General features: G+C 43.3%; 1 protein-coding gene across 1 annotated transcript in view; it reads right to left on the bottom strand.

Moving 5' to 3' along the window:
* Window positions 1–15,725, bottom strand: part of COL21A1 (collagen type XXI alpha 1 chain) — a 313,124-nt gene that overhangs the window by 51,915 nt on the left and 245,484 nt on the right. Inside the window, exons 22-23 of the mRNA XM_075598156.1 lie at window positions 8,905–8,940; window positions 6,225–6,269 (exon numbers count right to left, since the gene is read on the bottom strand). Coding sequence (XP_075454271.1) covers window positions 6,225–6,269; window positions 8,905–8,940 — 81 coding nt within the window. The remainder of the gene's footprint in view (window positions 1–6,224; window positions 6,270–8,904; window positions 8,941–15,725) is intronic.

The raw sequence follows: 15,725 nt of genomic DNA, 5'->3' as shown, positions 1-15,725 counted from the left end.
TCCACTTATCGATGCATGTACTGTACTGCAATCGTCATATACGTGCATAACTGATGTAAATAAAGCATTTGTAACAGGCTCTATAGTCTCCCTGCTTGCACACAGCTTCGGTACAGGTAGGGAGCCGGTATTGCTGTTCAGGACGTAATGACAGGCGCATGCGTGAGCTGCCGTTTGCCTATTGGGCGATATGTACTTACTCGCGAGTGTACTTAAAGTGAGTGTACTTAAAGCGGGGTATGTCTGTACATGGTTTCATATTCATATGAATTATATTTGTTATACAAATAATAATCAGACTTGTAAGAAAAAGAAAATTTGAACCTAAATTAGAAGGGTTGGAAGGGGTGGAAAGAGGGAGCGGGGGGAGTGCATTCGTCCACCTCTCAATCTTCGAATCCAAGCTTCTCCTCTTCCAGAATTCTAGAGTAGTTCTCCCACGTGGCCAGCCTTTCTGATCTCTATTTGAAGGTCTACTTTAGATTACTTCCTACTATTGCCTGTCCTCTAAGTCAGTGGAGAACATGTTTCCAAAACTATCACAGCAGAATCGTAGTACCATCCACCCCTGGGATGTCTGGTTGTGATAGCCACATAATCCAGACTTTTAGAAATTTAGCGCCAGTATCATTAACCAAACTTGTAAATTTGTAAGAGATTTGCCTCTCCTCCACATTGCTTTGGACACAATGGGGAGTATCCTGGTACAAATTTGGATAATTGCAACAGGGTGAGGTACCACCTCATTAAACTTTATAAGCGTTCTCCATTAACGTTGTACATATTGAGCTCTTCACCGCGGCTGTCACTATTTCTGTCCATTCATCTTCCTCTAGAGTATCCCCTAGGTCTTGTTCCCATTGTGTCATAAAATTCAGTTTCTTTGAGTATGCTACTCCCGAACAGACCACCTCTCCGTATAGTCGAGAAATTATTCCCCTAGTTTCTGTTTTTAATATACAGAGTTTCTCAAAATTAGTCATTTGGGAGCGGGGTGAAAATTTGTTGTAAAATACTCTGATCTGGAGGAATCTAAAGAATTCTGTATGTGGCATGTCCTTTTCAGACTTAATTTGTTCAAAAGTTTTGATGTTATTTCTACCCTCCAGATACTTGAGTCGAAAAAAACCCTTCTGTTTCCAATTTAGAACGTCTCTGTTGTTTAAACCTGATTTAACCTGCTTAAATGTATTCATATTTTGATGCATCTTTAGAGCTTTATAAAGTTGAATCGTAAATAAAAGATAACATTTATTCAAGTTACAGTAAAACATTTTTCCCGGACTTTACTCATGGCAGTGGGTACCAATAGAGATATCTCCTCATCTCAGTGCAGTAGGACAAGAAACTCTTCTGCAGGCACTGGTATCTAAGGTCTTCCCACTACCTGCAGAACAGTATTTGGTTTCTTCCCAAGCTAAAAATATATAAACTGAGAGACATTAGTACAGGGAGGGTATGCTGTACCCACTGCTATAAGGGGAGTCCAGGAAAAGAAAATTACAGTAGACTGAATATATTTTCTCTTTCCCTGGTTCCCACATTGCAGTGCCTACCAATAGAGAAATGCCCAAGCTAAAAAAAAAAAAAGGGCGGGAATAAAGACAAACTAATCTACTTTAACAATTTATTTTAATGTATAATAACTGTTAGACGGTTTCTACCAAAACTTGCTTCAGCTCAGGCTTGCACATCCAATTTGTAGTTTTTCAGACCACACTTTATATTTGTGGGTGAATAAAACTGTTCTTGCCAGGTCTGGGATAATAGCTATTACTTCCACCTCGTTTGCTCTCATTATAAACCCTATAAAAAAGCATGAAGAAACACATTCGATACCCATAAACCTAATAGAACTAGGATCACATTGATGGACTTCCATAAAATGTTTTAATAAGGGAGTCAGAGGTTGTCCTTTTTCTTTTAGTTTAGGGATATTCTTAACACTTCTTAAGTGCTCCAACATTCGTAATTTGAATACTCTTTTGGTTTTGCCAATATATTGTAAATTACACTGACATTATAACACGTACACTACATGTGTAGTGAGACAATTAATGAAATTCTTCACTTTGTATGTTTTCCTTGTAACTGATGATGTAACCTGTTTTTCTGTTCCAACATAATTACAGGCCTTACATTTTCCGCATTTGTAGTTAACTACAATTCCCAAGCGAGTCCTGGGTGCCTTGTTTAATGGCCCAACTTGACTCGGGGCCAATAACCCTTTTAAATTTTGTGCCTGTCTAAACACAACATCTGGCCTGGATTTTATCAGAGGGCCCAACACTGGGTCCATTTTGAGAACCCTCCAATGCTTACACAGGACATGCTTAATCCAACTGTGGGACCTATTAAATTGTGTTATAAACACAGGTGCTTTCATAACCACCACAGGTTTCTCACGTATCCCTTTTTGTATGTCAGGTTCCTTCTCACTTGTTTTGTGTATTTTTATGCATATGATCTAGTAAGACCTCCTATTAAAGTATTTTATCACCTAAATTCGATTCTGGAATGTATCTATATATTCTATTACTTGCTATATATTAATCTCTGGTGCGCTCTGTGAGCATATTTTGTCATATGGGGAGGCAGGAATATGAAGGTTTGCATCTTTTCGGTCTACGTACACCCACCAGTCCCCGGATCTGTCTTCTTGAATGACTGTGTTCAAAGAGACCATCTTGCAAAAGAAACTTTTACACCTCTAAGATCTAGCAGTTCTCTGAAATCTATGGACTTTTCATTGACTAGAAATATTGTGGAATATACTCCCTTTATTTTCTGAGAGCATGGGACTTCCCTTATTCCGTTGTCTCACATCAAATCCTGAGGAATACGGTCTAGTGCTTTGCTTTCTATATGGGACCCCAGACATCTGGAGACTAAAAATGTGTTTTGACTGGTTCTTGCATGAATTCTACATGGTAACCCAATGAGATCAGTCAAAGTACCCATTGATCTTCTACTGAATGATCCCATACTGTTACCAAATGTGACAGTCTCTTTCTGACTGCGCACTGTAGGGCTTGCCTGATCTCCTGTGAATGTGCCATTACTGAATGCTACTCTTCCTCTGGGGCCACAAAAAATAATCCCCTGGATGTTGATTGCTATGAAAAAAGGTCTACTGGTACGCAGTATGGGATCATTCACTTTGCCTATGCTACACAGCATCCAGTCTTAATGGGGAGAGAGGCTGAGAGTCCCCTGCATTAGACTAAACTAACTAAAGTCCTGGTGAGACCAATTAAAAAAATAACAAAACCTACTGCTATGCTGTAGGACAGGAACAAGACTGTTCTGCAGAAGAGGTTCCTGTCCTACTGCGTTGAGAGAGGAGCTATCCCCTTTGGTACCCACTGACACGTGGGGAACATAAAATTGAGATTTGACTTTGCTGTTAATGGTTTTACCCATGGTAAGATAACACCTACCATTCAATATGACAAAGAAAGCATGTTTCTTTTAATCATGTGATGCCCAAGTTCTTCTCTATTAAGAACCAAATTAACGGTCTTCTAGTGATGAATTAAAATTAGGCAACTTTACAGCACTCATTGCATAAAAATTAGAACAAATGTATAACACTTAACAATCATACAGTGCTCTGGCACAGTGATAATTATATCCCAAAGTTTCCCCGACATGTCTGTATGCATAGTGCTCTGCTCGTGAGACCTTCTGCAGCCATTTTTTAAAGGGTTTTTTCTGAAGGACCTAGAGTCATTTTGGGCTGCCACCACAAAGTGTCAATGTTGTGTGTGGTTAGTAGAGCAGCTTCAATTTCTACCCATCTCTTGAGCTTAGAGTCAGCGTATCAGGAGATCATATTACCAAATTAGACTGCTCTATAGTCAGCAGACAGGCATGGTATACCTACTGTAGACCTCCTGTATTTGAGGATTGACAAAGGATTATTTTACTAGTTCAAGCTTTTATTTTTGCCAGATAAATTTGGAGATTTGGGATTGGAGGTCTTGAATAATGGGGGCCCAGATTGGCAGGGTGTAGAAGAGATAAAAGTAGCCTCAGCAAGAGTTTCATTTTCACAGAGTTTATCCTTCCAATCCATGAGATGTTGAATTTGGACCATTATTAATGGTCTTTTTGCAGTGCACCTATCAAGGCAGAATAGTTACACTGAAACAAATAATCACATTTTCTCGATAAGTAAATCACTAGGTACCTTATAGATCACCTGCACTATTTGAAGTAAAAATGTGGTGATCAACTTGATTCCTTCTTGAGACAAATTGATGTTCCTGGCCTGTCATTCAATGTTATTTAATTTGAAACCTGAAATCTTGCTGAAGACTCCCAACTCCTGAAATAGGTTGGTAAAGACGTAAATAGACGCAGATGGAAGAATCATTTTAGAAACCCACCTATATTGGGAATCCCATGATTTTTCTGGGTTAGGAGAGCTGTTGAGGGGCTCCCCCGCATGAGGGGGGATCATATCTTGGTATATACCACAACCTCCCAACCCTCAGGTAATCTTAACCTTGTTAAACATTTTCAGGGTCAATAACATACCACTGTATACATTAGTAGAAAACACATAATAACCACATTAAAACCTTTGACTAAGTCAAGACCTCTGACTCTAGACAAGAGGTTTAATAACTCAAATAGTAATAGCATAGGGCAAGCCAGAGTACAACTGTCAGTTGCCACCACCATCGACCACATGGACCTCGCCCCATTTCCAATACTCACTGCTGCGAGCTCTGATCATTGAAGATGGATCTTGAAGATTCTGATATGTAGTGACTGGGTAAGCCAATGCAATAAAATTAATAATCTGCACCTGGCATAGATGAGGGATGCTGTTTTGCAAGGCACTTTCAAAGTGAAGCATAGCTCCACTTGGTCACAGAGCTTTGATGCGGCCTAGGCTGTAGAGATACTGCAGTGGTGAGATGCCCAGGTACTCCAGGAAGTTTCTGCCATCCTCTATATATTTAATAGAGGCATGGGTGCCATTGTCCAAGACCTGGAGCCTAAATTGAAAGCCTGATCGATAGTGCACACCTTTTTCACACGAATCTTAGGGATAGGCCTCAGTTTTCTCCACCTTATTAATCTCCAGTGATAAAACTTGATATACCTGAAGATGCACCCCTCCGAATATCAGTTCAGGCCTCACTGTGGGGATTTGAATGCAGAGCTCTGTGAAAAGGGTCCAGCAGGTAATTCTCTGGCAACAGGTCCGGTAACAAGGAGCAGAACTATCCAATCAGGTGGTTGTTTAGACTCAGGACAAACCCCAGAAATCCATATTTCTTTTGCAGAGATTATTTCCCATGGTTCTATTCACCACCTCTTCCTGGTTTTCCAGTAAATCCTTAAGGCCATGTCCATGCTAGGACGCACGTGTGACAGAGCATGTGACATCCCGAACACCTGTTGTCCAAGCAAACTATGGCCTCTAATCCACAGTGATGGGAAGGCGTGCCGGGGGTGGGTCCATTACCTCACATGAGCGGTTCACCCTCAGTGGCTGAACCGCTCACGTGACCCGGCCATCGCGAGACAAAATAAAAAAATGTTGTCTCGCAAAAACACAGCTGCGCAGTCTTACGTGCACGTGTGCGTGCTCTATGGACATTCCCATATATTTAATGTTTGATCACTCCGCTGATGCCGTCGCAAGAGCGGTCGCTCTAAGCATGGACACGGCCTAATGGTGGATTTCAGCTGAGCGACTTTGTTGTCTGTCTTATTAAGCCTTTGTTCAATCTCATCCGTGCAGCCACGTAGCGAGATAGCTCCTGTTTGATCTCAGCAAGGGTAGTCTGAAGTTCAGCATGGAACATAGTCTTGATATTGGCAAATAGGTCTTCTATGTCGCTCTTTATTTACAGTAGTCCTGGTTGCCACATCCAGGATCAGATTCCGAGTCTGAGTGTTCACATGGCAGAGGCACGTTTTCTGAGAGTGATGGTCTCGCATTGTGTCTCTTAAAGAAGTCTTGAGCCCCATTTTCTTGGTATTTTGGGGGTTTTGGTGGTGTCCTTGTTAGTTCCCCTTGGAGTTAGGTGTGTGTATATGGTGTGGGAAACCCACTAAAACATGTTTTTTTAAGTAGTTTGAACTGTTCAACCAGGGATCCCATTACTTCACAATCCTACAACTAGTAAAGCTAGTGATGATATTGTAAAACAATATCAGTGTTGAAAAATAAGCATGCAGATATTTAAAATAATTTCCCATACCTTAAGTCCTGAAATGCCTGAAGAACCATGTTCCCCCTTTTGGCCCTTTAAAAAAAAAAAAACAATAGTCACAGAATAATCAAATGTTGACTCATTATACTCAATCCTCCTTTTGATGTGCATGAAATATAAAAACAATTATCTGCTCCAGACTATAAACACATCTGATATTCTTTCATGTGTGTTTTTTTAAATAACCTATATTTTTTTTTATTTCAAACATTTTATTATTTTTTGTAGTATCATATTAAGACTTTGAAACAGGAAGAACAATGTACATAGATTTAGTTCGAACAACAGAACTATCTTTCTTTGTATTTAAACATATATTCTGGTCATAAGGTCTTAAGACATTTCATTAAAGCCAACACAAGCTCCATCTTAGCTTTAGAACATTTAGATACTTCTTCTGTTCTTTTCACCCCTTTCAAGTAATAAAGCTATTAAATAACCTATATTTTAATAACTTTATGTATTTTTACTTATCTTTAAAAAAATCAAAGTAGCTTTAAACTTCTGCCTTAGATTTACATTTTATTTTCATTACAAAGTGATTTTTTTGCTGAACTTTGTTTTCAAAGATTCAAATTACAGTATATACTGAGATCCCATACACATACATTTTATAGTATTATTATTCATTTGCCTAGTGCATTGGTTGTAAATAGGTATATTGTATTGAAAAAGCCTTATGATTAGAAATATTGTATAATTATCTTTATAGTACATGTTTAATAAAAAATATTTGGAAGCAATAAATGATAAGCATAAGAAATCTTAACATATATGCACATCTCTGTATATTGTTAAAAGAGAGAAAGAAAATGAAGTCTTAAAAAAGGTCATAGATATGCATATAATACTAAGTCCACTTTATTTAAGAAAGTCAAAAATTAATTGATCAGCAATGATCTGTAGCCTCACCATCACTAGAGCAAAATTGTGTTAAAGAAATGTAAAAGAATTACTTAAGTCACTGAAATGTGAACAAGTCTGCCTTTCCCTCCTTATTTTTGTTCCCTGTAAGGGCTAAAATATAAAATGTGACTGACCATTTAGGCCCAGATCTACAAAGTTCTGTTAAGTCACTTAATGTGATGTTAATCTAACTTAATATCACATTAAGACTGTGGGGCCTTTTCATTAAACTTCGATAATATCAGTGCATTGCCGAACGACTTTGCATTGATTTATCGCGCACTAAACCGTGTTGGTAAAAATGCTATTCACTAAGAAAAAAATCAAAGTTTTTTAAAGTTCGATAAAAAAAAATGCAGCTTCGAACAACTTGTTTTTCTTCTCAGTGCTATCGCGCTATACATCCTATCGATCGGCAACTGATTGAAACAGCAGCCTGGAAAAGCTGCGTCTCCAAGCACGGCTCTTACAGGCGATCGTGCAATTTAAATATTCATTTTTAAACTAGGGTGCAGGAGCAGGGGGTCTCCTGAGCTGAACCGCATTGATTTAAGCCTTGAACCTGATTCAACCCCCTACTTCCCGAGATACAGACCCCGGTATGCGGTGCCGATATCACCTATATTTGAACCAATAGTGACCAATTAGGCGCTCCCACAGATAGTATTGAATATTTTCAAGTGAAAATAGTGATAGAAAGTGAATGTACTCAACACTATATAAGAGAAATTATTCTAAGTGCCAGAATATGTGTGCACGAAATAAAAAGTGATAATTGGTGAAAAAAATAGGTGACAATTGGTGAAAATTTGAAGTTGCAACTCCCTGCTCAAAACCTCTGATAGGGACTGTCTACGCTGGTCCCAAAGTGGCTGAAATGGTCTTCAAAGTCCAGGGGGAGCATAGGAGTGAGTCAACAAAAAGAAGTGAATATTTGGCGCCTTGGCTCATATAGAATGCCTACTCACTGTGCAGTGGGTTTTTAAATCGCAACTCCAAAACTGTGGCAAACTTGCTTGCTTATCAGAAGGGGAGCACCTCAGTAAAAAAGAGAGTATACCATAGCGCAGATCAGTTTGCACAAGAAATTATATTATAACAGAATAGGAAACATACTTACAAAGTGTACAAATATAAAAAGCATATTCACAATAATGATGACATTGTGGGTGGTTAGTCTCCTCACCGCCCCAGTCCCTTCAGTGACGCCGATGGTCTGGGGGATCTCCCCAGCTGCAGACCTCCTTGCCAGTGTCTCCATGGGCTCCGTCACGTCACTTCCGTGACGCTTTTTATATTCGAACACTTTGTAAGTACCTTTCTTATTCTTTTATAATATAAAGTCTTGTGCAAAATGATCTGGATGGATAATGGATAATAGTGCATTTGCCCATTTAAAATAAAACTAGCCAGCATAAAGTAAATAAAACTTGCACTTACCCCTGCCAGGATGAAGGCCATCCTCATCCTCATCACTGTCCATGTCTTGGCAGCAACAGTACAATAAAAATACAATCTAATGGAGTTTTGTGGATCTAGCACTTAAATTGTTATCTTAAACTATATGTATACTACTGTATACTGTACAGTAGCAGTTCTTCTTTCAGATGGCCATTTGTGTTTATACGGTATACTGTACTCCTAGGCCATGTGATATTGATTTCTCCTCTCCCATAAAATAAGCAACAGTTTATGCACCTCATGATTATTTAGTGGTAAAATAATATACATTTTTGTTATTGACAATATACAGAAGGCATACCTGACTCCCATGTTCACCTTGACTTCCTTTATCACCCTGAAAAATATTACATTAAATTAAGGAATTTACTTTTATGTTGCTATGGTAATACAACCAACATGGAGTAGGCAATTTAATTGATTTATGTTACATATGTTTAGGAAGTGTGATGTCTCATGGTAATATCATCCTGGATGGCACCTAAACACCTTAAACGCAATATCAAAGACTGAGATGCACAATAAACCAGCTAAATCAAATCCAGTTTTATCCTTTGCCATCACAGTTAGTAACATTACAATCCAACAAGTTCCTTAAACCCATTATTTAGGTGTCATATTTGACTCGTCTTTCGTTCTTCCTTTAGATAAATGCTATTGTTAAATCTTGCCAGTTCATTCTCTGTAACATTGTCAAAATACATGTTCTCTGTTTCTCCACTAAAATGTTTATGCATGCCCTCATTTTCTACTCCTAAAGATACTCTATATTAAAGACAGAGAATTAATAAAAATAGCGCTCTTAATAAAGAAAGTTAATAAAGTGAAATGAATACAACTAAGCGTGTATATAATGATGAATAGTAATAACTAGCTAATATACCTGGCGTTGCCCGGGATTGCAGCAGCGGGGTGCATGAAGGGCGGGGTGGGAAGGCGGGGTGCGTGAAGGGCGGGGTGGGAAGGGGGGTTACATGAAGGGCGGGGTGGGTGCGGGGGGTGAAGGGCGGGGAGGGGGTGGGGGGCGAAGGGCAGGGCGAGGGGGTGGGGGGCGAAGGGCAGGGGGAGGGGAGGGGGGCGAAGGGCAGGGGGAGGGGGTCAAAGGGCAGGGGGAGGGGGGGAGGGGCGAAGGGCAGGGGGTGGGGGGCGAAGAGCAGGGGTAGAGGGTGGGGGGTGAAGGGCAGGGGTAGGGGGTGAAGGGAAGGAGTAGGGGGTGGGGGTGAAGGGCAGGGGTAGGTGGTGAAGGGTAGGGGGTGGGGGTGAAGGGCAGGTGTAGGGCGTGGATGTGAAGGGCGGGGGGGGTGAATGGCAGGGGTAGGGGGGGTGAAGGGCAGGGGTAGGGGAGGGTGAAGGGCAGGGGTAAGGGGGGTGAAGGGCAGAGGTAGGGGGAGTGAAGGGCAGGGGTAGAGGGGGTGAAGGGCAGGGGTAGGTGAAGAGCAGGGGGGGGTGAAGGGCAGGGGTAGGGGGGTGAAGGGCAGAGGTAGGGGGAGTGAAGGGCAGGGGTAGAGGGGGTGAAGGGCAGGGGTAGGTGAAGAGCAGGGGTAGGTGAAGGGCAGGGGTTGGGGGGGTATAGGGCAGGGGTAGGGGGGTGAAGGGCAGGGGTAGGGGGTGAACGGTAGGGGGGTGAAGGGCAGGGGTAGGGGGGTGAAGGGCAGGGGTAGGGAGGGTGAAGGGCAGGGGTAGGTGAAAGGCAAGGTAGGGGGGTGAAGGGCAGGGGTAGGGGGGGCAGGGGTAGGTGAAGGGCAGGGGTAGGGGAGGGGTGAATTTAAGGCATGGGGGGGTGAAGGGCAGGGGTAGAGGGGGTGAAGGGCAGGGGTAAGGGGATGAAGGGCAAGGGTAGGGGGGGATGAAGGGCAGGGGTAGGGGGGTGAAGGGCAGGGGTAGGGGGGTGAAGGGCAGGGGTAGGGGGTTTGAAGGGCAGGGGTAGGGGGGTGAAGGGCAGGGGTAGGGGGGTGAAGGGCAGGGGTAGGGGGTTTGAAGGGCAGGGGTAGGGGTGAAAGTGAGGCACAAATTGTTGGCAGGAGTAAAATGTCCCTCTCCACACACACACGACGGGAGTGAGAGGTGGTGGAGAGTGGGACTGGCACAGATCCAAGGAGGCTGCTTGGCCCCCCAGCAGCCAGGGAGGTAGTGCCGGGGAGTTAAGGGAGCGCCAGGGAGGTAGCGCCGGGGAGGTAAGGGAGCGCCGGGGAGGTAAGGGAGCGCTGGGGAGGTAAGGGAGCGTTGGCGGCTGGGTTAGGAGGGCCGTGCCGCGCTTCCCCTCCATCCGGGAGCTGGTTGAGAGCGAGGGGGGAGGAGCCTGAAGTTGGCGGCTCTCGCAGGAGGGCCGCGCCGCGCTTCCCCTCCGTCCGGGAGCCGGTGCAGGGCGGAGCACATGATGAGGGGTGAGGGGGGATAGAGGGGGGGACAGAGGGGGGGGAGAGAGAGTGAGAGTGTGTGTGTCCCCTTTGGCCCGTAACTCCGCCTCAGGCCAATGAAAGGTGTGCGGGGCGGGCGGGCCAAGGGAGCCATCTCATTGGCCTGAGGTGGAGTGACGGGCCAAAGGTCCAATGTGATTGCCCCAGGGACAGGGAGACACAGGACAGACAGACAGACAGGCATACAATGGTTTGAGAAATATATATATACATAAGATGACAAGAAGTGACACACGTGACAAGAAGTGAATAATACAAAATAAATAAAAAGGTGAATTAATGATAACGCAGCTCAAAAGCCTTTCCAGGAACGGTCCTTGATGTTCCCTTTTGCAGCAACCTGGATGAACAGTGGGGACCGCAAAATCACGTGAATAATATGTGAAAAAGAACAAAATGGAAATATAGTGTAATAACGTTTAAACCACATCTGTACCACAGTGTCTGAAAGGCTTATGTTTATTGGGAAGAATGTGAGTTCAACAACGAAAGACCACCCCAATTCACTTATATTGAGTTGGTTTAAACGTTAGTACATTATATTTCCATTTTGTTCTTTTTCACATATTATCCATGTGATTTTGCACTCCCCACTGTTCATCCACGCTCTATATTAAACTCTGCATTCACTACAACATTCTTGTTCTCTCTTTCAATACTCTCTTTTGTCCTTGTATCTCATCTTTGATCGCTCACTATATCCTTACTCACTCTCTACGCTCTGTTACTGTTAGGGCCTGCCTACTCTCTACCACACATAACACTTCAGCTGTCTCAAACCTACAACCCTTCTCACATGCTGCACATGCTATAGAACTCCAGCTGAATGTCCACCAAGCACCTTCTCTCTCTAACTTCAAAATCCATCTGAAAACTCTGCTGTTCAACAAAGCATTAAAATAATCCTGGATGATCACTACTCACTAAACTATACTGCTGCGGCCAAGTTTATTCGAGCATTTGCCCGTTCTTGGCCGCAGCAGTAGCCTGGCGCGCGCCCGAGTGTGACGGGCGCGCGCCGAAGCAGCGGAAGAGCGCCCTCCGATCGGGGCGCTCTCCCTACCGCTACCGGGTCCGCCGGGTCCCCCGGAAACCCCTGCCGCCGTCCCGCAGATCGCGGGACACCAGGGCTCCCTCGGGGAGCCCTGGACGCGCGTGCAGGGGGCGCAGGCTCCCGAAGACGCGTGACCGCGCGTCTATGACGCGCGGCACGCCGAGGGGCAGCCACAAGCAAGCCGGGAAATATCCCGGCTTGCGGTACCGGCCACACTTTAATAAAGTGTGTCGGTAGTGTAATATGCTATTATACATAACCAGTGCACTCAAATTTACTCTTATTATTTCGTTTACTCTCCCCACATGCTGATTAGATTGTAAGCGCTTTGTGGCAGGGATGCCTTTCTACCAATGTTACATTTATTATTGATGCACTTATCCCATCTATATTGTATTGCTGTAAAAAAAAAGTGAATCACTGCATACCTGGTTTGGGTTATAAAATTTTAAATATATATACTGGGATGTCTCAGTCATGTTGCAGGGACTTTTGTCCCATATTAAAGGTAGAAAACTTTAGGATTCGCTTACCAGGGTTTATTTACAGGGACAAACAAGGATACATAAAACAAAAGCCTTTAACTCCCCTTTGGAGCTCTAACTAATACAGCTTAGTTACTCACTATGGGCCTCATGCAGTAAGCGACGAATATGTGAAATCGGCAAGCTTACCGATTAGTCATGTTATTGGCGATTTTTCCTCTCCGTATGCAGTAAGTGGCGAATACATTCAAAATCAAGGCGAAAACAAATCCGCCCACTCTCACGATGATTAGCCGATCACACACAGGTGTATCGGCGTGCGTGGCGGGGTGCTGTTAGGTTGCCCAATCACAAATCTTGCTGAATCAGGCGAACCAAGCATGTATTGGATAGCGCGCCATATTTAAAGGCAACGTGTACTGCTAATCATTCTCTGTGTTGTTGGGAGTGAGAGAGAGAGAGACGCACAGAGCTTGGTGATTTAAGATTTGCATATTGACTGAGAGACTTGTTGTGTATTGGGAAAGCTTTGTCCTTTGTTGTTTTGTTTACATCTTTGTCTTGTTTTATATGTGGAAGTGTTTCGTGTGATTGGCTGTACATTTGTTGTCTGTTTTTTGTGAGTGCTGTAAGTATGCCCGCAAAGCGTGGGAAGAGTGATGCTGGTGGGAGTGGGAGTGCTACTCGTGCGAGTACGCGTCGGAGTGAACGTACTGTTCAGGGGAGTGATGTTGCTGGGAGTGCGAGTGGTGTTGCTGGGAGTTGGAGTGCTGGTGCTGCGAGTGGTGTTTCTGGGAGTGTGAGTGCTGTTGCTGGGAGTGGTGTTGCTGGGAGTGTGAGTGCTGTTGCTGGGAGTGGGAGTGCTGTTGCTGGGAGTGTGAGTGCTGTTGCTGGGAGTGGGAGTGCTGTTGCTGGGAGTGGGAGTGCTGTTGCTGGGAGTGGGAGTGCTGTTGCTAGGAGTGGGAGTGCTGGTGCTAGGAGTGGGAGTGCTGGTGCTAGGAGTGGGAGTGCTGGTGCTAGGAGTGGGAGTGCTGGTGCTAGGAGTGGGAGTGCTGGTGCTGGGAGTGCTGCTGGTGGTCGCAGTTGCTGATGGGGTGTCTGGTGGTGGCGTGCTTGCTGGTGGCCAGCTTTTGGAGGCTCTTCCATTGGAAGGAGAGTCCAGTCAGCACCAGCCAAGCTCTGAGCCTAAACCTGGTCGGAAGAAACGTGTGGAGAAGCCACGTAATCCTCGCTTCAATGACCAGGAAAATAGAGCTCTTGTCACTGGGATTCTGGAGCACTATGACAGTATCTATGGACATTTACTAGGTAAGTGTACCTTTACATTTATTATTCAAATACATGTGATCCTAGGTCATCTGAGTTTTGTTCATATGCAAATATGGGTTCAGAATATCTTTCTATGTTAATTAGTGTGGAAACACAGCTTTTTATCATGCGTTACAGGACAACTAAACACAGGCGGTCAATTTGCCATAACTGCATACAATATGAATGCAAGCTTGCTTACATGTATAGGTTTAGTAGTGAATGCTCATGTGCTTCACATATTACACCTAAAACAGCATGTTTGCTATCTCTTGGAACAGCTAGCAGTGTAGGAAACTGGTGCTTGTATTATTATTAATTGACCTCATATATTTTATATGTTTTCCAAGGGCGGACAAGTGCATCAAGCAGAAAAGAAATGTGGGACACAATAGTCATTGGTGTCAATGCGTGTGGGAATCATGTCAGGGACAAGCGGAATTGTCACAAGAGATTTGACGATATTAGGTCAAAATTAAAAAGGAAAATACAAGACCAACGCGTGCATGCTACTGGCACTGGAGGTGGGCCGACACCACAACGTCTGATATTAACTCCATTGGAGGAGCTGCTTCGGGCAAAATTACTTCCCGTCGTCGTGGAGGGATTGGCTGGTGACCGTGATATTGGAATTTATCCCTCACAATTTCCACCAGGTGAGAAATATTACTGTACTAGGCGTGTCGTTGTTTACAGTTATTTTGCATATTTACGCAGCTTTTTATAGTGTCTTCCCAATATAAACATACCTACATCTATATATGTATATGTCTGTTTCTCTCTGTCTCTCATATATATATATATATATATATATATATATATATATATATATATATATATATATATATATATATATATATATATATATATATTAAACACACAAACCCAGCAAGCTCAAACGCCCACACCCTCCTAATCTTGACTATATGTAATGCCACATAGAGTGCAACTGGGCTGTGGCACATGTGATCGTACAATGTTACTGGGTCCAAGAGCTAACTTTCTTGGACCCTTATACACGGTGCAGGGGTAACCAAAACGGGCTTAACCTTTATTATAGAGCCTGGTTACCTTCTCCCATCACAGTTATGTTGCGTCTGATGGGTTGCCATGGAGACATGTCACTGGAAGGCAAGGAAAGTAAAGTTACAGAGGCCCGGCATTTATTTTAAATGCTTTCGGGGAAGCGTGAGGCCGCTGTAACAGCCGCATCCCTACCAGAAAATCTTGCCACCCACTTTGCGCACCCCTGTTTCCTTGAATACCATTCTTGCTCAGTATTTTCCTGATAGTTGAGTCATGAACCCTCACATTAGCAAAGGCAAGAGTTGCCTGCAAATCCTTGGATGTTACTCTGGGGTTCTTTGTGACTTCCTGGATGATTTGCTGGTTTGTTTTTTTAGAGACTTTGGTAGGATGACCGCTCCTGGGTAGAATGACTGTAGTTTTAAACTTGCTCCATTTGTAGACTATCTGTCTGATTGTAGATTGATGGAGCCTCAAATCATTAGAAATGGTTTAATAACCCTTTCCAGATTGATGAGCATTAATAAGTAAATTTTCTGAGGTCCTCAGAGATTTCTTTTGACTGTGGCAGGACGTGTTTCCACACACCTGTATGGTTAAGACCAAACTCACAAAGGTTCTGATCTTTAGATAGGGTGGGGCCTCTCAAACTCACCCCTGAAGATCTAACTAATTATTTAACCACCTGATACTAATTATCCCCTTTAATTTAGCTGATAAAACCAGGTTTTCACTTACTTTTGCACATACACTGAATCTTAATTACTCATTATTTGTCTAATTCATAGATCATTTGGTTCAGAAGACACGGCATTTGGTTATATAAACCCTA

The sequence above is a fragment of the Ascaphus truei genome, chromosome 4 (genome assembly GCF_040206685.1).
Source record: "Ascaphus truei isolate aAscTru1 chromosome 4, aAscTru1.hap1, whole genome shotgun sequence".
Taxonomy (NCBI): Eukaryota; Metazoa; Chordata; class Amphibia; order Anura; family Ascaphidae; genus Ascaphus; species Ascaphus truei.
This window is presented reverse-complemented; position numbering and strand designations above follow the sequence as displayed.